The following is a 22,415-nucleotide window of genomic DNA, read 5'->3' as shown; positions in this document are numbered from 1 at the left end:
GCTTGGTATGGATCCTGCTCTGCCCAAGAGCACAAGGAAATTACAAAAGGTTGTGAATGTAGCCCAATCCATCTCGCAAACCAGCCTCCCATCCAGCGACCGTCTACAATTCCTGCTGCCTTGGAAAGGCACCAGCTTAATTAAGGAACCCATGCACCCCAGACATACTCTCTTCCACCTTCTTCCATCAGGAAAATGATACCAAAGTTTTAGGCCACGTACCAACCGACTCAAGAACAGGTTCTTTCCTGCTGCCATCAGGCCTTTGAATGGGCCTACCTCATATTAAGTTGTTTCTCTGCACCTTGCTATAACTGTAACATTATATTCTGCAGTTTCTCCTTCCTTCCCTATGTGTGGTATGCATTGTTTGTACAGCATCTAAGAAACAATATTTTTCACTGTATACTAATACGTGTGACAATAACAAATCAAATCAAATTCTCTCAGAGGTTGACTTACTAGCTCCTTATTTCTAGAATTCGCATTTGTTTTAACATAATACTCCCAAGGAGAAAAATAACTTCCAAAAAGGCCTGGTGTGACTGCAGCAGCAGCAGCAGCAGCCTACCGGCCGGGACCCTGCCCGGGTCACGGCCCCGCTGTCCCAGGGACGATGCTGGGCCCCGAGGCCTTCGCCCGAGAGCCCGCTCACTTGTCGCCATAGCGACGGCCCAGCCGCCGTTGGCGGAAGTGCGTCACCCGGCGGCGGCGGCTTCCGGCCGGCGGGTGAGGGTTTTTGAACGTTGGCGCCGCTCTGGCGCGCGCCGTGAAGCCGGGGCGGTTTGTAGTGGCTGCGCCTCCTCAGCGAGCTGTGCACTGGCCGGCAGCGGCCCACCGACTGCCATCCCATCCCATCCCCCAGCCGGGCCGGGTGAAAGTGGGCGCTGTCATCGACGCTTTGCGCCTTAAAGGGACCGGTACTTTGTTTGATTGATCGGCCTTTTGACAGTGGGCAGCGCAGGAACTTTGTGTGTGTGTGAGGGGGAAGGCCAGACACTCGCTTCAGGTCAGTGTCCTCACCAAACAATGTCATCTTTTTCTTCTGGTTGTCACTCCAATCTCGTGTCTGGGTGGATGATAACTGTCCTCAGTCTGGTGGGTAATTTGTGGTCAAAATCCTTGCAGCAACCCAGATAGCCATGCCAGGAAACAGTAAGAAGTCTCACAACACCAGATTAAAGACCAACAGATTTGTTTCAAACACCAGCTTTCGGAGCACTGCTCCTTCCCCAGGTGAATAGAATTATAGAACAGTACAGCACAGAATAGGCCCTTCGGCCCTCGATGTTGTGCCGAGCAATGATCACACTCAAACCCACGTATCCACCCTATACCCGTAACCCAACAACCCCCCCCCCTTCACCTTATGAAGAGGTATGTTCCAGAAACATATATATAGACACATGTTGTGTGGTGTTGTGGTCGCTAACTACCCAGTCTTCAGAACAGCGACCACAACACCACACAACCCTGCTGTGGCAATCTCTGCAAGACGTGCCAGATCATTGACATGGGGCGCGATTCTCCGCACCCGTGAAAAATCGCAAAACTGTCGTAAAAAACGGGCGCGTTTTACGACGGTCGTGAAGGGTCCATTTCCCGACGTATTCACTTCCGGGAAATGGGCTAGTAACGCGGCTGCGTCAATCACGTGCGCGATGACGACGGAACGCGGCGACGACACGAACACGCCCACGTGACGCCGCCCGACGCCGTAAAAAGGCGCGGGCGAGCACAGAATCTGTCGGCCATGATGTCGGAGTCCAGGAGAGCTGCACCTCGATTTGTGGAGGCCGATGTCGAAACTCTGCTCGATGCTGTCGAGCAGAGGAGGGGCATCATCCGCCCGCGGAGAGGGCATCGCCAACCTGCCAGCGCGGTACGCCAGGCCTGGCGTGAGGTGGCTGCTGCCGTTAGTGCTGTGGGGCAGACCCCGCGCTCAGCTGAGCAATGCCGGAAAAAGCTACACGACCCCACCAGGGCTGCCAGGGTAAGTGCCAAGAAGGTGCCCCCTGGTCACAACCATCCCTCCCCCCACCCCCCCCCCCCCCCACTTAATCACCCACCTCCCCCCCTGGCACGGGGGGGTGGAGGGGGATTGGGGCAGAGTTATTTGAGGATGGTTCACAAAGTTGTCACAGACCCAGCGCTCTGGCCCCGTGGAGAGATGCAATCGTCTTATGACAACTTGACCCCCAAACTGTGCCAGTATCTGAACGGACTGCTGATACCTGCCGTTTTGTAATGATCTACCTATGTATCCTCCCCCAACAGGCCAAGTCCGCTCACAACAACCGTGAGCGGCACAAGACTGGAGGGGGTTCGCCCAACCTGCACCCCCTCACCACCTTTGAGCAGAGGGCCCTGGACCTTGTTGGGGGGTCTGCCACCCGGGATATCGCGCTATGCGAGGTTGGCGGATCTGGAGCAAGTGAGACAACCTTCCTTGACAAACACCCACCCCATCTCCATCCTCTGTCCCTTCACACACCCTGCCCTCCTTGACAAACACCCACCCCTCCCCCATCCTCTGTCCCTTCACACACTCTGCCCACTGGGACACCTCCCCCATCCTCTGTCCCTTCACACACTCTGCCCACTGGGACACCTCCCCCATCCTCTGTCCCTTCACACACTCTGCCCACTGGGACACCTCCCCCATCCTCTGTCCCTTCACACACTCTGCCCACTGGGATACCTCCCCCACCCTCTGTCCCTTCACACGCTGCCCACTGGGACCGTCCAGCGGCCTGCCGAGCAAATCTAAATAACCCGTCTCATTCTCTTCCCTAGGACGTGATGCCGAACGACCAGGGCCGTCTGGCTGCAGACGGGCACAGGCATCTGCCGCCACCTCACCCGGGGCCGCACAACAGAGGGTGCCCGATCAGCGGGCAACCCCAATCTCCCCAATCCAATCTGCGGAGCAGGACGCCCAGAGGGTGGCGATACCACAACCCCCAGAAATGGCCAGGGATAACCCTCCGGACTCTGAGCGGCCCCACACCTTGGAGGAGGGCCTAAATAGCGAAAACATCGGTCTTGTGGCACTGCTTTCTCCCACGACATCCATCATCCCAGAGACACTCACCCCGGCGGGCCTATTTAGTGATGAGTCTCCTGGGTCACAGTCTGGTTGGCACATCACAGCTGAGCAGGTACAGCAGGTGGAGGTAGGAGCAACCGAGGGCCCGGACTCGCGGAGGCCAGACCAGGCCCAGGATGCAGCTGGCTCCCAGACGTTTTTGGAGTTCGTGGAGTTTCTCAACCCACCCGCACAGCCGATGCCTCAAGAAACTCAGGGAAACAACGACGGGATGAGGGCTTCCTTCCAGACTCTGCAGACGCTGTTAGAGGAGTCGAACCGTGTCCACGAGCAGGGAGTGGTGCCGCTCATGGCAGAGACCCAGTCCGACACCGCACGGATGGCATCCGCGGTGGAGGCAATGGGTCAGGTGATGCAAGGCATTGGGGTTCATATGCACGCGTCATCCTCGGCCCTGGACAGGGTTGCCCTCTCACAGGCAGCAATGTGCCAGAGCCAACACGACATTAACGGCGCGCTGCGGGCCTTGGCCGAGTCTCAGCAGGTCATTGGCCAGTCGCAGCACGCCATGGCACAGTCCCAGCAGTCGACGGCACAGTCCCAGCAGTCAGTCGCGGAGAGCATCAACCGCCTGACACGTGCTGGATGGCGTCGTGCACTCACAGGTTGAGGTCGCACAGTCCCTGGCGGGAATGTCTAACTCCCTGGACTCCGTCTCTGCAAACCTTCGGATCCTGGTGGATACCGTTGCAGGCCTCCAGGACTGGCAGCGCCAGGTGTCGGTGGTGCGACGGGGCACCTCCCCGCTCGCACCTCTGTCCCAAAGTGAGGCCCAGGGGCCACCGGGCTCCCCGAGGGAGGAGGAGGTTTCGGGGCCCGTCCCATTAAGTCCATCACGGGACGTCCCGGAATTCTCGGCCTCCCCCCGTCCCATCCCTGGTGCATCGGGTGGGCAGCAGGCAGAGCAGGGTGGCACAATGTCACCCGAGGCGCCCGCAGAGCAGCCTGGCCCATCAAGGCCGGGTCGCCCCAGGAAACGCTTGGCCAAGGAGAAACGAGTCGAGGGGGGCGATTCGCAGCAATCCTCCTCCACTCCTGCTGTATCATCTGGGGAATCACTTAGACGTAGTGGTAGGGCCCGTAAGGCAACTAAGATAGACACTGAGTAAGTTGGCACGGGTGAAGGGCACAGTTTAGTTGTAGGGGCTAGGGCACCTGTAAATTATTGTTCACATTAAACGCACTGTCCCACCTTACTTGTAATACCGTGTGATTGTTCCACAGCCACAGGAATCGTGATGGTGACCGAGTGTCGCTGGGGTTGACGAGCGGTGAAACTTCGGTGCCGGGTGTGCAGTCCCTGCCCCTTCCCCCACCCCCTCCCACAGCTAGCCCACGCGGGCACGTGATGGAGTGTCAGTGACGATCTCAGCGGCCACCAAGGTGGATGGTTCAGCTATTACCATGGGTCAGACTCTCTCTAACGATTCTGAGCTCACAGCTCATCGCAGAGCGGGCTGTCATCATTCCACATGGCACTGATCACACCCGCTGACACAGCCATCAATGTTGTGCCATATCGTCTGGACCCAGTGATAAGGGTGATGTCGAGGAGGAGCAGTGTACACTGAGAGGGGGTGGGGGGGGCTGTGGTGGTGGAAGTTGTGTGTTGACCCTCTGCACGACTAGCGATGCAGGTGGTGGTTTGGTGTTCAGCGGGGACGTCACATGCGATGCGTGAACCGTGCTGCCACCAAGGCGTTGCGTGCCCGCCGTCCTCGCCGGGTCTGTCGTGCCGCCTCCTGGACATCACCAGCACCTGGGTCATGTCTGCGTTCTGCGCCCGCCACTCCGCCAGCCTCCTCCTCCTCCTCCTCCTCCTCCTCCTCTGTGCTGGCACCACTGCCGCTGGTTTCTCCCTCCGCCTCCTGCAGCAGGTCATCTCCCTCTGCATCGCGATGTTGTGCAGCGCACAGCAGACCACTACAATGCGAGCGACCCTTTCGGCCTGGTACTGCAGGGCCCCTCCGGAGCGGTCCAGGCACCTGAATCTCATCTTCAGGAGGCCAAGGCAGTGCTCCACCACACCCCTGGTTGCTGCATGGGCCTCGTTGTATCGTGTTTCCGCATTGGTCTGAGGCCTCCGTATAGGCGTCATCAGCCAAGACCTCAGCGGATAACCCCTGTCGCCTAGCAACCAGCCCCTCAGCCGGGGGGGACGTCAGTCAAACATCGCAGGGATGAACGACTGCGCCAGTATGTAGGAGTCATGCACACTCCCTGGGAACCTTGCAGAGACGTTCATGATCCTCATGTGGGGGTCGCATACCACCTGCATATTCATGGAGTATGTCCCCCTTCTGTTTGTGAACACGTCCCTGTCCCCTGCAGGCGGGCGCATGGGGACGTGAACACAATCGATTGACCCCTGCACCCTCGGTATCCCGGCCACGCTGGCAAATCCACGAGCTCGTGAGTCTTGACTTGCTTGGTCCTCGGGAAAGGTGATGTAGCGATCGGCGATGGCATAGAGGGCGTTGGTCACATCCCGGATGCACCTGTGCACCGATGACTGGGAGATCCCGGAGTCGTCCCCGCTCGGAGACTGGAAGGAGCCGGTAGCATAGCAGTTAAGAGCGACCGTCACCTTGATGGCAACCGGGATCGCGTGTCCTCCCCCCGTTCCACGTGGGGCGAGGTGCGCCACGAGGTGACAGATATGTGTCACCGTCCCCCTACTCAGCCGGAGTCTCCTCCTGCAGGTGATGTCCGTCATTGTTAGGAAAGAGACCCGGACACGGTACACCCTCGTACCTTCCCTCTGCTGCTGCAGCTGGCCCTGCATCCACTGCGGGTTGTGGGTGTGGATGCTGCTGCATCGCCAAATGCAGTACAGCGGCCCCAACCACTGCGCAGAACATAGCCATTCTGTTCACATATATTGTGCTAACCTACAGAAGGGTGGTGGGGGCAGAGAAACGGGACATGTTAGACGGAGGTTAGTCGACACCTCGGCAGCCGCCTGCCACGGGATACCTGTGTGTCCTGGTGGCCTGGTCGCGCTGCTGACACGCGGGCAGCCTAACCCCTGGTCACTTTCTGCATCCAACGGCCAGTAAACTATGTCCTCCTCACGGGTGCGTCAGTGGCCTGTGGCCGTAAGCCACAGGGCAACCAGCGGCCGTGTCCTCGTGACCGGCACGCCATGGCATGGTGGCAGACATTTTGTTACGGGGTTGGACGGCTCACTCGCTCACTCTCTACCTAACCCCCCCCCCCACTCCCCCCCTCCGTCTCCCCCACTACTCCACTCCCCCCTCCGTCTCCCCCACTCCCCCCTCCGTCTCCCCCACTCCCCCCCCTCACTCCCCCACTCCTCCCCTCACTCCCCCCCCACTCCCCCCCTCCGTCTCCCCCACTCCCCCCCTCCGTCTCCCCCACTCCCCCCTCCGTCTCCCCCACTCCCCCCCCTCACTCCCCCCCCCCCCCTCCGTCTCTCTCCCCCCCCGGTCTCCCCCACTGCCCCCCCCGTCCCCCCACTGCCCCCCCGTCTCCCCCACTGCCCCCCCCCGTCTCCCCCACTGCCCCCCCCCCCCCCCGTCTCCACCACTGCCCCCCCGTCTCCACCACTGCCCCCCCGTCTCCACCACTGCCCCCGCTCTGGACCCCCCCTCCCGTTCTCAGGGATACCTTCTCCGTTGTGGCCAGTCTCGAGCGGTGCGCTGAGCGGTGCGCTAACCTTCTCCAAGCTGTCGTCAGCCAGCCCGACTGGTTGACGAACTTAAAAAGCAGGTGTGTTTCACGCCGTGCAAACAGGGCACGATGACGTCGGGACTTCGGCCCATCCGGGCCGGTGAATAGCGGGGGGGGGCTATTAGTGGCGATTCTGGTCGTGTCGGGGGCGGGAAGGAGGCGTTTGTCGGGAATGGCGACTCCGAGATTTTGCGGGGTTCGGAGAATAGCGGGAGGGCGTCGGAACCGCGTCGCCGTAAAAATTTGCGACGCCCGCTATTCTCCAAACCGTCGTGAGTCCGGAGAATCGCGCCCATGGATACCACCATTACACGTGAGAACACCACCCACTAGGTACACGGTACATACTCGTGCGACTCGGCCAACGTTGTCTACCACATACGCTGCAGGAAAGGATGTCCCGAAGCGTGGTACATTGGCGAGACTATGCAGACGCTGCGACAACGAATGAACGGACATCGTGCGACAATCACCTGGCAAGCATGTTCCCTTCCAGTCAGGGAACACTTCAGCAGTCAAGGGCATTCAGCCTCTGATCTCCGGTAAGGCGGCATTCAGGACGCGCGACAATGCAGAATCGCCGACCAGAAACCTATAGCCAAGTTCCGCACACATGAGTGCGGCCTCAACCGGGACCTGGGATTCATGTTGCATTACATTCATCCTCCACCATCTAGCCTGGGCTTGCGAAATCCTACCAACTGTCCTGGCTTGAGACAATTCACACCTCTGACCTGGGGTTACCCTGGCTTTGGATATGTAAAGACTTGATTACCTGCAAATGCTCGGATTCAAAGCATTGTCTTGCATCTTTGAATTTGTCGATATATATGTTTCTGGAACATACCTCTTCATTCACTTGAGGAAGGAGCAGTGCTCTGAAAGCTAGTGTTTGAAACAGATCTGTTGGACTTTAACCTGGTGTTGTAAGACTTCTTACTGTTCTCACCCCAGTCCAACGCCGGCATCTCCACATTATGCGAGGAAACGAGGAGGTTGGGCCAACGGTGCTGATGTGCCCAGAGGCCAATGTCACTCTCTGCCCACCCTATAAAACGTCAAACTCTCTGGGGTGGAGAACTCTGGTTCTGGACTTAGGGGGACAGAGAGGACAGCAACGCCTCTCCGACACCCCCCTCACAGTGAGATTCCTCTATGAAGAAAATTGGCAAGTTCCTTTCCACTGACCACCTGAAAGCCTCGAGAGCAATGGTGATGCCAACAATGCTCTACATGTGTGAGGCTTGGATGGTGTACCAGCATCATACCAAGAAGCTTAAGCGTTTTTTACTTAACTAGATTTTGAAGATCAGATGGCACAACTAAAAAATGAGGTGTTCACCTGAGCTGGTATGCCAAGAATCCAACCATATTGAGACAGTCACAACTGAGTTGGTCTGATCATGTAGCCAGAACTCACCCAAGCAAATCTCCCGTGGAGAGCTTGTGTGTGGTATGCATTTTCATGGTCGTCAAAGGAAGTGCTACAAGAATACCCTGAAGACTTTTGATTTTGACTCCGAATCCTGGGAGAAGCTCACCCAGGATTGCTGCATCTGATGCAACCAAATTAAAAATGGGGTGGCCTCCTTTGTGAGCAGATGCATATCAGAGGCAGAGAGAAAATGCAAGGAGAGGAAATCCTGAGTCAGCAACTCGTCCAAAACTCAACCTTCTGCTGTATCCTGTTTTATTTGAAGCAGAACTTTCGGAGTGCAGATTGGCCTTAGCAGTCACTTTATCTATCCACTGGAACACACCATATAATGAACATGGTTATCTTTGCCCTGACGGATGAACGAAAGTGGATGATGGCCGCCTTGGGCCTGGTGGCGGCAGCCGCCTCGAGCCCGGCGGGCACCAGCCGCCTCAGGTCTAACTTTGTTCATAACTGGACAGGTTGCGTTTGGGATTGCTGCAGTTTGAATGGGAAAATGGTGAGTTGGGTGTTGCTGTGTTTGAGTCTGAAGTCTCCACAAACCCAATTTCTGAACCCATCATTGGGAATTTCACAAGAATGTTTTTGACGATGTTGACATTGATCGTTTGGTGTGGATTCCTGATTTTACCTTGCACAGGAACAGGAGGAGGCCACCCTTGCTTGTTTTGCCATTCAGTTAGATCAGATACATCAACTCCATTTATGTGCTATTGCTCCATTAACGTTAATGCGCTTATCTATCACAAATCTATTAATCTCCGTCTTAAAATTTACTTTGTACTTTGTAGTGTAATTCAACCACAGTATCTTCTAAGTTCAGCAGTGGACATGAACCTAGTTCCCTAATTAATGATGTGTAGAGTGAAACACATTATCCAAATAGACCAAAAATTATCGGAGAAAATTTGGGTCGAAAAATTGGCCCACTAAAGGTATCCAGGATGCTATTTTCGACTCTGGAATTTTAAAATAAAGTTGGTGTATGTATCAAACAATCTCATTTTGTGCTTGAAGGAACAAAGGCAAAAATTCCACTTCTGATTAATAAATGACTTTTTGATATATTAATAATTCAGACGTGAACCTCTGAGTATATCTGTTGCAGCAGACAACTTTACAGTTTTATTTTTTAACTACGTTCTCCTCTGCTCTGGAGTTCTTCAAGCACAGCTGCCCCCAGGTCAGGATATTGAATTGAATTGCTGTTCTTTACAGCATTATGTAAAAATCATAATATTTCTCAAGAATTGACAAAACTGTTGAATGATTGAATGAAATATGAAAATTCACTGATCCCAAGTTGGACAATCATTTAATTAAACATACTACTTTCTCGTGAAGATGAGTAGCAAACTCAACAATGCAGTATAAAAGATGTGCAGGATGACGAAGAGAGGTAATGCTTAATTGAGGACAAAGTTGACCCTGTTGCCATGAACCTGTCTGCAGAGTTTTTTGACATGGATGTTGGCCAAGAAAATTATCCTCAGTCGCCGTGTCTGCGCTGGGACCTTTGATTTTGCTAGTCTTGTACTTCTGTTTATTTTCCTAGCTTCCTCCGATGTCGACTAGTTTATTTTTCTTAATCTCCTCCGTCCTTTAGTGTCCCTTTGAGAAAGTCACGTGATTATTCCCTAGTGAATCTACAATTAGTTGGGGAGGTCAGGAGGACAATCTGTCTTTAGACTCCATTGGACATTATATCGCTCATTGCGTTAATACATTAGCTGGAGAACGTGACTCTGTTATTTTTCATTTTTTTTTCATTACTTGAGGATATAAGAGTTAGAAATTTAAATACCAGTTCCTGATAATAAGGATGATTTTGGCACTGTGTATATTTGAAGTCTCATTACTAATGTTAATTGTATGAGGGTTTACTACCCAAGTATCTTTATTTTTTTGCCAGCAGTTGTAAATTATCCCATTAATTGCCAACTGTTTTTCTAAATCATCTTTTGTACATCAGATTACATATGGTATTTATAATAGTTACACAGGCTTTTCTAAGAATACCAAATCTATGTTAAGTATTATTTGCTCTCATTGTATTAACAAAAGGGATGGATATATCTCCGTATATATATCCAGCAAGGGGATCAGGTGTAATGCACTCATGACTAAGTTGCTTCCTTGTCTATGTGGTTGTTAACTTACAGAATGCTCTGCAAAATTGGCATCAATATGTGAAAAGATGTGAAAGAGAATATTGCTGGAAAATAAATGTTTTCCATGCAAGATTCCTCCTGTGCCCTTTGCTTCACTAAAGGTGTTAGTCAGGTCAGGGGAGGGGTATGGCATTCAAGATTATTGATGCCGATAAAAGGAGCCTTTTATTTCTATTAAATCATAGTTCATGAAGATTCACAATGTCAACTTCTGGTCTGCTTGCGCAAGAAATCTGGCCAACTGATGTTATCTGTATTGATACTGATTAAAGTTTGTGATAAGAGTTGGGGGGAAAAACACCATGCTCGTCTTGAGGATCCTCAGTAGATAACGCTTGTGATAGATTCTGAAAATCTAAATGGAGATTTTAATCTAAATTTTAAATGGAGCTAATATCTAGTCATATAACTTTGGTGAATCAGGTATTTTGGATGCTTTATGCTGAATACTGAGAGAACCTTAAAGCTGAAGATACTTACAGATCTGGCAGCATTTGTCACATATCTAGACCATTAACAGTTTCTCTCTCTCTCTCCACGGGTGCTGCCAAGAACTGATGAGTATTTACAGCATTTTCTCTTTTTATTTCAGATTTCCAGAATCTGCAGCACTTTGCTTTTGTAACATTTTAAACCTTTCTATTTTAGGTAGATTTCTATATTTTTGGAAAGTATATTTGAATTACTGCCTGTCTCCCTGATTCAACGTAGGGTTTGTCCCCATTATCTTCAGGAATGAATGTTGGTGATTGCCCATTACAGGAATCCTTTTGCCTCTTTCCATGATGAGAAATGTTTACTTATTTTTCCCAATGGCATGAATGTTCTCATTAACTAAACTTGTAATGTGCATCCATACTTTACCCACTCTCACTACTCTGATTATTGTGGTTCTAACTATGTCAGCATTTATTTGTAAGCAAAAAATTCACCAAAATTGAGAACCATTTTTTTTTAACCTTATTTGTTTGCGTTGATTTATACTGGAAATGGGGAGAGAAAGCAAGTAGAATTAAAATGGCTTATGAGATTTATATCTGTAAATGTTATAGAACAAGTGCTTTCCTGGCATGTGACTGTGACTGATTTCCTTCAGGTGACTGATTTTAAAAATACAAGTGATTGAATGATTATTGAACGTTTTCAGTTTCGGTGAACACCCAGTCTGAGACTGACATCTGCTCGGTGAAACTAGCATTCGGTTCGAAAGAAAAAGCATGATGCAGTGGTTAGCGCTGCTGCCTCACGACGTTGAGGAACGGGTTCGCTCCTGGACCTGGGTCACTGTCCTTGTGGAGTTTGCACATTCTTCCTGTGTCTGGGTTGGTCTCACCCGCCACAACCCAAAGATGTGCAGGGTAGGTGGATTGGCCATGCTAAATTGCCCCATCAAAAAAAACAAAAAGAGCAATTTTGCATTCATGTATTGCATTTCACATCTACAGGATTACTATTGTAGAGCAGACATTTTCAAAGTAGGGGTCGCAACCCATGGGAGAGTTATGGGCGGGTGTCGGGAGGGTCGCGGAGACGTCCATCACGGCGTTCCCGATCAAGTGAATTGATGCACAAGAACCACAGCAGCCTAACAATGCCGACTGCGACCAATGGAGGCCGCGACCAGCTAAAACAATGCGGGCTCACTGTGCATGCGTGCCCGCTCATCAGTGCGCTTGCAGTCCAGGAGAGTTGGGACCTGAACCTGGGGTCAAAGTGAGATCGTGCCATCCTGATGGCAGACTGTGTGGTGGTGACTGATGATGAACAAGGCTATGACCTTGATCTGTTTTGCATCCCTAAACATTACTCAAATGATCTGGAGAGAGACATATTTGCCATGGTTTAATCACGCACAGAACTGAACGTTTGGCAGGGACATAATGAAAGCCATAAAAAAATCACATTGTCGGCGTCTGTGTACTGAAAGGTGGGCATACGTTTTTGCTGACCTTTTAGGCTGCATTAAAGCATTGAATCAAAACTATAACCAGTCAATCCCAATGATGGTGGGCTTCATCCGCTCTAATGATCAGTCAACAGGGACGCTACTCAGGATTTACAAACTGAGGTACGAAATCCACGCTTTCCTGGTCGAGAAATTGTCCTCTCTGGCTGATTCGATTCCTGAAAAAACTTTGCTGCTAACTATGTCTTACCTTGTAGACATATTTTCAATTCTAAATGAACTGAACCTCAAATTGCAAGGGAGGGATGATGATTGCTTTTGGCACAATGAAGAAATCGCAGCTTTCCAAAATTCATTGAAAGTTTGGTAATTGCGTGTTCAAAGCCAAAAGGACTACATGTCCCCCACACTGCTGTGACACATTGAAGAAGACAGCATTAGTAAGGAAACTGTAAAAGAACTGGGAAGCCTGACTCCAAATGAAGCTCGCTGAACTTCTGTGTCTCAGCATTTACAGCACATTAAAAACACTGCAATAGTCAATGAGACTGTCAACATTCCGGAGTAGCGTCTACGAGAAGTATCCGGAACTGAGTAAAACAAGCATTTTGTTGCTTCTGTCCTTCACAACGACCTAGATGTCCGAGTTTGGATTTTCCGTCCTCACAAAGTTGAAGACGGCACAAGGGAACTGGCTGAATCCTTCACCCAATATGTGCATAGCCCTCTCCTCCTGTGAGCCTGATTGGAATGAGTTCATGAGGACCAAGCAGGTTTGCCTCGCGCATTAAAGGTAAGACAAAATAGTGGTCGTGAATGTCGGCCGGCGTGGGTCTTGAAGGTTGGCCAGCGTGGGTCGCAAAGGTCGAGGTGTGGGTCCTGAAGATCAACCGGTGTGGGTCGCAAAGATCGAGTGCCATGTGTCCCAAAGCTCGAGCAGTGTGGGTCGCGAAGGTCGTGCGGCTTGGGTCGCAAAGGTTGAGTGGCGTGATTCGCAAAGATTGAACTGTCTGGGTCGCAAATGTCGAGCGGCGTGGGCTGTGAACGTCGAGCGGCGTGGGCCGCAAAGGTCAGCTGGCATAGGTCCCGAAGCTTGACTGGTTGTAAAAATGGGTCCCCGGGAAATATGTTCGAAAAACACAGTTGTAGAGTATCGGTGTTTTATTGCCAATTTGTGCTGTGTGTCTTGTGTTGTGAATTGTAATTTTTAATGGCTAGGGAAAGCTGTTCCATGCAGAACTTTGCTTTTGTGGGTAAATATAATTTTATTTGGAGCATAGGCAGCATTGCCCACATTCAGAATATGAAATAAGATGCTAAAATCTCCAGGAGGTTCAAAACGTCCTGGTTATTCGCGACATCTCAGTGGAGCTCTTCGCCATGATATGCCAAACCCAAATAACAAATGTGAAATGGTCTCCTGTGTCCTTGAGTCAAACCATGATATGACTGGTGTTATGTTGTCACTTTTTGGTTGGTTTGCAGCAGTCTTAATGTGTTTTATCACTTACGCCCTCAACCCTTTCCCTACCCCTCTTATGTCAGATTATTTATCCAACATCCAGTCCCTAATGAGCTGAAACTTTTTAATTACCTTAAGCTCACACATCCTCCATACCGTTGCAACAGATTTCATTCCCTCTCTGACTACTACCCTGGACTGAATCAAACCATTGTGCCTTACTTGACCTTGAGTTGGCTGTTTGACCCCCTATCCTTGCAGTCGCAAGGAAAGTCTACTTCCAATTCTGTAACAGCACTTGCCTCTGCCCTCACCTCCGTTGCTAAAGTTCACAAGTTTGACACCTTGAGATGAACTATCTTCATGCTTTCCTGGCTGCCTAAACCTCAAGTAAAAGTATTATTTTACCTTTCTTCAAACCCACCTCTTTGAGCAAGTTGTGGTCACTCCTCTTCAGGTGTCAGCTATGGCTCTGTTGGTAGCACAATTGCCTCTGGGTTAGCAGGCTCTGTATTCAAGTCCCATGTCAAAATTTCAGCACAAAAATGTTACTTCTTTGGCCATGAAGCAACTTTGGATCTTCCTGTGGTGGTGAAGGCTCTGTATTCAAGTCCCATATCAAGATTTCAGCACAAAAACGTTACTTCTTTGGCCATGAAGCAACTTTGAATCCTCCTGTGGTGATGAAAGTAGTTATGTAAAGGGAAGTTCTCCTTTGAATATCGCCTTCTTGACATAGTATTTTTAAATATTACATGTCGATAAAGTACTTAGGATGTCTTCCTACATTTAAAAGTGGTATATGAGTGCAAGTAGTTGTTCTTGTAGTATTGGTTCGAGTACTCCATTTCAGCTTAACTGTTATCCGACTTACAATATAATAACGATCTTCATTATTGCCACAAGTAGGCTTACGTTAATACTGTAATGAAGTTACTATGAAAATCCCTCAGTCAGTGCAAAGACGTGGAGTACTGTGCTGAGCAAACGGAATTGATGCTGAACCAATTTCTGGCATTAAGAAGAAAATGCAATATCTATAACTTGCTAATGCTGTCTTGAGAGAATTATGGTCCAATGGTGTTATGATATCAGGTATATCGTGAAATGTTCAATGATTTGAATATTTAAACACTGTGGTCCAGCTCACCAACAAACATATTGTCTACTTTTTATCCAAATTTGCGTAATTTAAAAAAAGAAATTATATGGGACGTGGGTTTTGCTGGCTAGGCCAGCATTTGTTGCTCATCCCTAGTTGCCCTTGAGAAGGTGCTGGTGAGCTGGCTTTTTGAACCGCTGAAGCCCATGTGTATGTACACTCACTGTGTTATTTGGGAGGGAGTTCCAGGATTTTGACCTAGTTGCATTGAAGGAAAAAGAATATATTTCCAAATCAGCATGGTGAGTCATTTGGAACGGAACTTCCAGCTAGTAATCTTCCCATGTATCTGCTGCCCTTGTCCTTCTAGATGGTAGTGATTGTGGGTTTGGAAGGTGCTTTGTGAGTTCCTGCAGTGCATCTTGTAGATGTCATGGAGAGATGGTTTAATTCTCTCTTAATGGAGATGGTCATTGTCTGATATTTGTGTGGCTCAAATGTTAATTGTCAGCCTGAGCCTAGATATTGTGCAGGTCTGTGTGTTGAAGAAAATGTTTGTGGAAGCGGTGCCAATCAAGGGGACTGCTTTGTTATGGATGGTGTCAAGCTTCTTGAGTGTTGTTGGACCTGCACTCATCCTGGTAATGGAATATTCCATTACACTTCTGAGAGTGCCTTGGAGGTGGTGGACAGGCTTTGGGAAGTCAGGAGGTGGGTTACTTGCCAAAGGATTCCTAGCCTCTGACCTGTCCTTGTAACCACAGTATTTATAGGGTTAGTCCAATTAAGTTTCTGATCAATAGTAAACCCCCACCCCCAGGATGTTGATAGCGGGGATTAAGTGATGGTGAGGTCATTAAATGCCATGGAGAGATGGTTTAATTCTCTATTAATGGAGATGGTCATTGTCTGATATTTGTGTGGCTCAAATGTTACTTGCCACTTGTCAGCCCGAGTCTAGATATTGTGCAGGTCTTGCTGCATTTGCACATGGACTGCTTCAGTGTCTTGAGGAGTGGTGAATGGTGCTGAACATTGTGCAATCATGAGTGAACATCCCCACATTTGATCTGATGTTGGAAGGAAGGTCATTAACGAAGCAGCTGAAGGTGGTTGGGCCTTGGACTTATACTTATTAGTGTGATGGTACCTTTGCTGATGCTCTCAGTTTGTGTTTGCCAATAAACTCCTGAGTAAAAATAGTTTGGTAGCTCCTGTCTGACTCTACAATTAGTGTTGTGATTTGTTTGCTCTAAACAGTGCAGTTGCCAAGTAACTGCTTCCTATGTTTGTTTCAAGTATCCAAGCTTTAATTATGAGAAATGTGAGAATAAATAAAACCAGGAGAGTTTAAATTAAAATAAACCATAGAAATTGTTTTACTGTGAGTGATGACCTTGACATAATAAAACTTCATCTATTGGAAATTTGGTAAGTTCTTGAAGAAAAATAAAGTATACAGACAAAAGACAGGAAAATTGTATTAGAGTAGAAACCTGCAATTGAGGACCTAGTACTAGCACATGTGCAACAGGCCAACTGGACGGTTCTCAATTTTACAAAATTACAAAAATGAAATGCCGTATAATAGTCTTAGTCCTGTTCTGACAATTGCAGGCTGCTGTGATTCTCCATTTGACTGACTAAGGTGGAGAAGGCTGTGCCCTATAAAGGACACAGAGTGTGATGAATGCTTAATGATGCAGGTGAAGGCTAGAGTACTTACTGAATATTTTGTATTAGTGTTTACGAAGGAAAAGAATGCTGACAAAATATCGATAGAAGCAGAGGTGGTAATGGATGGGATGAAAATTGATAGGCAGGAGTACTGGAAAGGCGAACTATGCTTAAGGATGGATAAATTACCTGGTCTGAATGGTTTGTATCCCAGATTGAAATGGGCAGTGGTGGAAGGGCTTGTCATAATCTTCCAATCTTAATTACAGCGGAGATGCCTGAGGATTAGAAAGTGACAAATCTCCTAGAAAGGTTGTAAGGGCATTCCTAATAACTGCAGGCCAGTCAGTTTAATGTCAGTACTGGATAGATAAGGGAAAAATATCAACAGGCACTTGGAGAAGTTTGAGTTAATTAAGCAGGGCCAGCAAAGATTTGCAGAAGGCATATTTTGTTTGATTAATCTAATTGAATATTTTGATGAATCAATAGAATTAACTTATTCAAAATGGGTTTAAGAGTGCTTTTGACAAAGTACCACTTAAAAGGCTGGTTAACAAATTGAGGTTTTGAAATAAGGGGGTCAGTGCCAGCTTGGAAAGAGAAAAATCAACTGAAGAACAGAAAACAGTGACTAATGGTTATTCCCCAGACTAGAGGAATGCAGTCAGCATCTCCAAAGGTCAATGCTAGGATAAACGTTTTTTGATATAACAATGTAAATGATTTGGATATCGGGATACAGAGTAAAATTTAAAATTTTTTTTGTTGATATCTATTTGGAGATATGGCAAACAGTGAAGATGGTATTGGACATGGCTAGCACAATGGACAGATAAATGGCACATGGAATTTAATACTAAGAAGTATGAGGTGATGCATTTTTGCAAAAAGGATTGGGAGAGGCAATATAGACACAATGGTATAGAGGTATTTAGGGTTCACGTGTACAGATCTCTGAAGGTGACAGGATGTATTGAGAGTGTAGTTGCCAAAGTGCATGGAATCCTGGGGTTTCTCAAATTGAGATGTTGAGTACAAAAGGCCAAGGAAGTTATGCTCAATGTGCATAAAGCGCCGGTTAGGCCACACCTGAAGTATTGCACCCAGGTCTGGTCACCACCTTAGGAAGGATGTGAGGGTGCAGAGGTGATTTACCAGAATGGTTCCAGGAAATTTAGCTTAAGGTTAGATTGGAGAGGCTGTGTCCTTGGGGCAAAGGAGGTTGAGAGATCTGACAGAAGTGTAGAAGAAGATTATGACAGGTTAGATAAGGTAGTCAAATAATTAACTGATGGTACAAGGACTAGGAGTCGAAGTATGGGAGACACCGATGTAAGGTTTTGGGCAAGAGATGCAGGGGAATATATGAGGAAGAACCTTTTATCACAGTGAGTGGTAATGACCTGGAGCGTACTGCCTACAAGATACCCCAGGATTCCATGCATTTTCGTAACTACATTCAATGACTTCCAAAGGGCATTGGGTAGGCATTTGAGAGAATAAACTTGCAGGGTTACAGGGATAGAGTGGGGGAATGGGACTTGAAGGTCCTTTAAGCAATGGCTGTTTGATAATGGGATACTTCAGTATAACTTCCAATTGTGATAAGAGACTGGAACGCCATTTAAGAGGGAATTGGATAAATATTTGTAAAGGAGGAATATAAAAGGATCTTGATGTGGTGGGGCATGAAAGAGTTCACACTGGCACAGCAATAAAGGCTCTCCTCTACTGTAATTCTAAGAAAATTATTCTTTATTGAGTCTGAGCTCAGAGTTTGATTCAGAAATGTTTGGAGTCTGCACGTCCTCCCCGTGTGTGCGTGGGTTTCCTCCGGGTGCTCCGGTTTCCTCCCACAGTCCAAAGATGTGCGGGTTAGGTGGATTGGCCATGCTAAATTGCCCGTAGTGTAAGGTTAATGGGGGGATTGTTGGGTTACGGGTATACGGGTTACGTGGGTTTAAGTAGAGTGATCATTGCTCAGCACAACATCGAGGGCCGAAGGGCCTGTTCTGTGCTGTACTGTTCTATGTTCTATGATATGTGCATCAAACAACAAATTTGCTCCCCATTACAATTTATTGCTTTGGTACTGGTTGATCGGTGTCGGCTGGTTTCCAAGTGTAAAGCCAAAGTACAGATTGATTGACTGAGGCTTCCAATTCAGAGTTGTCATCTTCGTACACAACCTTAGTTTGAAGCAGATTCCAAGATGATAAAGAACTGGGCCGATTAAAAGTGGCATGGACTGAGGACTCTGACTACACCTTGCGCTGTGCAGGGAGATTCTAATGTAGTTTCAGGCTGAGTATCAGTGGGTTATGTGATTGCTACATGTTACAGGTAGGATAGTAGGACAACATGGACTATCAGCGAATTGTTATAGTCCATGTTATGAGGGGAATCTTGAGTGCTACTAGTATTACTGTTGATTGTCCAGTAATTCCAGTGAGTTACTGTTAATTATTGATGGAATCAAAATTCCTTGTACTTCTTTCTCATGAATCAATCACTCCCCTACTCTTGGTTTATCTTCTTTTTGCACTTTCTGATTCTTCAAATTCTTAGCACAGTTAGGTGCAGACCCTCAAAGATACTCGACTACAGCGGACCCAATCTTTATAAGGTCAATGAAATAACATTTGTGGCCAGAATGCCATATTATTAAAACTTGCAGGCATGCCACCAACAAATCAGCAACTTCACTGTTGCATCCATTCCAAAAGAGATTGCCTCAAATGACAGTAATTCACATTTTATATGAAATGATCTTAATTAGGTTTTTTTGTAAGTAAATTTTCTCCCTCGTCTTAATTCTAAGTTTCTGTACCACTCACCATATTTTCAGAGGGTGCTTTGACTTCCTACTGTGAGACTAATTAGAATGCGTGACCAACCTTTCTGGCAGATTTTGATATTTTGATTCAATGAGTTTGTAGAATCATTGAATCCCTACAGTGCAGAAGGAAGCCATTTGACCTCTCTAGTCTGCACCGGTCCTTTGAAAAAGCACCCTACCAGGCCCAAACCCCACACTATCCCTGTAACCCCACCTGGGGCCAATTTAGCTTAGCCAATCCACCTAACATGCACATGTTTGGACTGTGGGAGGAAACCGGAGCACCTGGAGGAAACCCACGCCGAATGGGGAGAAAGTGCAAATTCCACAGTCGCCCGAGGTCAGAATCAAACCCAAATCCCTGGTGCTGTGATGCAGCAATGCCAACCACTGTGCCACCGTGCTGCCTTCTTCTGAATTCTTTGTTCTATGTTGTAAACAGGTAGTGGACACATTTGCTGAAGAATCATGATGGCAAACCAGGAAGAAACATGGGAAAATTTGGATTCGGAATTTGACCATTACTTGGTTGACATGAAACCATATGTTCTGAAACTTGTACACAAGTCAGGTAAGCTCTGAAAGAAAAAAAGTAAGTTTATGTTTGAGACCAGGTGATGTGGCATATTCTCCTTGGGTAGTTTCAATTATCTGTTAACTGCAATGGAGCCCTGATTAAACATCAGGGTTAATTTTTTTATCTTCTGTTTGAGATTTCATGCAATTCCAATCTAAGTTTATGACTTTTGTCCCTGAAATCTGAATTCACCTGTAGGTTCTCTGGTCTGCACACATTGCTTTGTGCAGCAGCGAATAGTAGCATTTCTAGTGTAATGTTACTACTTTTCTTGCTGCTTTCATTTATTTCATGACATCATGTTTGCAGTCACTATTTCATGTTTTCCAGTTGGTGTACAGCAGGGCGATCAAAATGTTGTGTATGTGAATTGCTCACGGCCCCGATCATGGTGTCTATTGGCTACATGTAAAGTTTAATTCAATGTTTTTATTCATTTGCGTTTATCTCAAATCGCTGACACTAACAGATCTGCATGTTATCCACCAACAAACAACTGCACTGAACATAGGAACAGAAGCCCACTGTTCAGCCCCTCAAACCTGTTCTGCTATTCACTGAGATAATGGCTGACTTGTGACCTGACTTCTTATGACATATCTTTGCCCCATATTCCTTAATACCTTTGGTGAACAAAAGTACAGCATTCCTAGATTTGAAACGAACTATTGATCCAACATCCATTGCTGTCCGCTGAAGAAGCTTCCATATTTCTACCACCCTGTAGGTGAATTCAGATCCCCCCCCAGGGGTGGGCAACGTGAATCCCGCCCGCGCCGGCTGCTGTCTCTCTGCTGCTGGCTTTTCGGCGGATGTGGGAATCGCGACGCGCCGGTCGGGAGCCGTTGGCAGCAGCCTCCCCCCCCCCCCCCCCCCCGGTGATTCTCCGGCCCGCGATGGGTCGAGTGGCCTCCCGTTTTCGGCGGGTCCCACCAGCGTAAAATACACCAGGTCCGTACCGGCGGGACCTGGCTCTGGGGCGGCCTGCGGAGTCCTCGGGGTGTGTGTGTGTGTGTGTGGGGCCCCGGGGGGAGGGCGGGCCTGTGCCATGAGGGCACGCTTTCCCTCCTGCAAGTAGGATTATGCAAAGCAAAATATTATGCACTGTTGTTAAAAAAAAAAAAAAGTCCCGAACTCCTGATCTTCATGAGCCTGCAATCCAACTCCCTGAGCCTCAGTTCCACTGGTGTAACGGTTCGCCATGGCCGGTGCGCAGAAAAACCCTCCTGCAAAAGCGCTGGGATAACGCCAGCACATGCTGGCGCTCCTGCGCATGCGCCAACTAGTGCCGGCCGGCGGAGGCCCTTCGGAACCGGTTGGCGCCGCACCAAACCTTTCGGCATCGGCTGGCGCAACGCCAATCCCGCCGGCGCCAGCCTAGCCCTCCGCACCTTCCAGGTGGCCTGGTACACGCCACTCCTCGGCGCCATTACGGCCCGCCCCGCTGGTTAGGGGAGAATCCCGCCGAAAATATTTACAGAAATAATTTGTAATTTCATAACCATAGTGCCAGATACCCCAGCCAGTAAAAATAGTTGGTAACAAACAAAATTGAGAAAGGACAAACCAGTGACTAAAAAAAGCATCTGAGCACAGGTGGAACTGAGGCTCTGGGGCTCAGGGAGTTGGATTGCAGGCTCATGAAGATCAGAAATCACTATAGTTTGGGCAGTTTTTTAAAATAACAGTGCACAATATTTTGCTTTGCATAATCCTACTTGCGGAGGGAGTAGGTACTCATGTTTGAAGATGGCATTTTTTAGTTATAAGTGTGAAAACTGTTTATTCTCCTCACTCTTTGGTCCTGAACGATTTCCTTCATCCAGCTGTCTGATGCTTACTGGCAAAATAAGGATCTGGGAAAAGCAAGACCATTAATTTTAATGGCAATCATTCTATGAAAGTACTCTTGAATCAATAGTGCAAAGTATGATGAAATTGTTATTGGATTTGAGAGAAATGTTATGACAGTTATTTGCTTTGCAATTGATGACCTATGCAGTAATAAATGGATATAAGTGAACTTCAACCAGATACACAATTGTGGGTTGTGAAAATTTCATATATCATAATAAAAGAGCTTGAACATTTTGTCCTGTGCACGGCTGACACTAATATATAACTACCTTGATAACCATTTTCCCAATATTTCATAGATACAGCGTAGTGGTTTAAAAAAAAGTTCTGATGACTTTGTGAGTTTATATATTGAGCATATGAGTCATGCAAATCAGAAAGGTTGGTGGTTTGTACCTCTCTCCTGTGGTTTGTACCTCTCTCTTGAATTTCCTGATTGCAGCTAAAGTAGCGACAGTATATTCCAATTGCCTTCAGTATCATTGGGTGAGGGGGGGGGGGGGGGGGGGGTAATTGGCAAGCATCGCCCCTCATATTGCTATGTAATTTCCCCTCCTGCATGTGTGAATTTCCAGAGCAGA

At 48.2% G+C, this 22,415-nt stretch overlaps 1 protein-coding gene across 10 annotated transcripts in view; it reads left to right on the top strand.

Annotated features, from left to right (window-relative positions):
- Positions 1-748: 748 nt before the first annotated feature.
- Positions 749-22,415, top strand: part of cep112 (centrosomal protein 112) — a 698,524-nt gene continuing 676,857 nt past the window's right edge. For 7 of the 10 annotated variants that reach the window (XR_005457964.1, XR_005457967.1, XR_005457965.1 and 4 more), the window contains exons 1-2: positions 749-1,009; positions 19,843-19,971. Coding sequence is in view for 6 of the 10 variants with exons in the window: in XM_038777029.1 (XP_038632957.1) it covers positions 19,869-19,971 (103 nt within the window). In the remaining 4 variants the exon portion in view is untranslated. Of the gene's footprint in view, positions 1,010-17,215; positions 17,241-19,842; positions 19,972-22,415 lie in introns of those variants that run through there. The other 3 variants (XM_038777030.1, XM_038777028.1, XM_038777027.1) reach the window with 2 other exon arrangements.

The sequence above is a fragment of the Scyliorhinus canicula genome, chromosome 18, assembly GCF_902713615.1.
Source record: "Scyliorhinus canicula chromosome 18, sScyCan1.1, whole genome shotgun sequence".
In the NCBI taxonomy this organism is placed as follows: Eukaryota; Metazoa; Chordata; class Chondrichthyes; order Carcharhiniformes; family Scyliorhinidae; genus Scyliorhinus; species Scyliorhinus canicula.
This window is presented reverse-complemented; position numbering and strand designations above follow the sequence as displayed.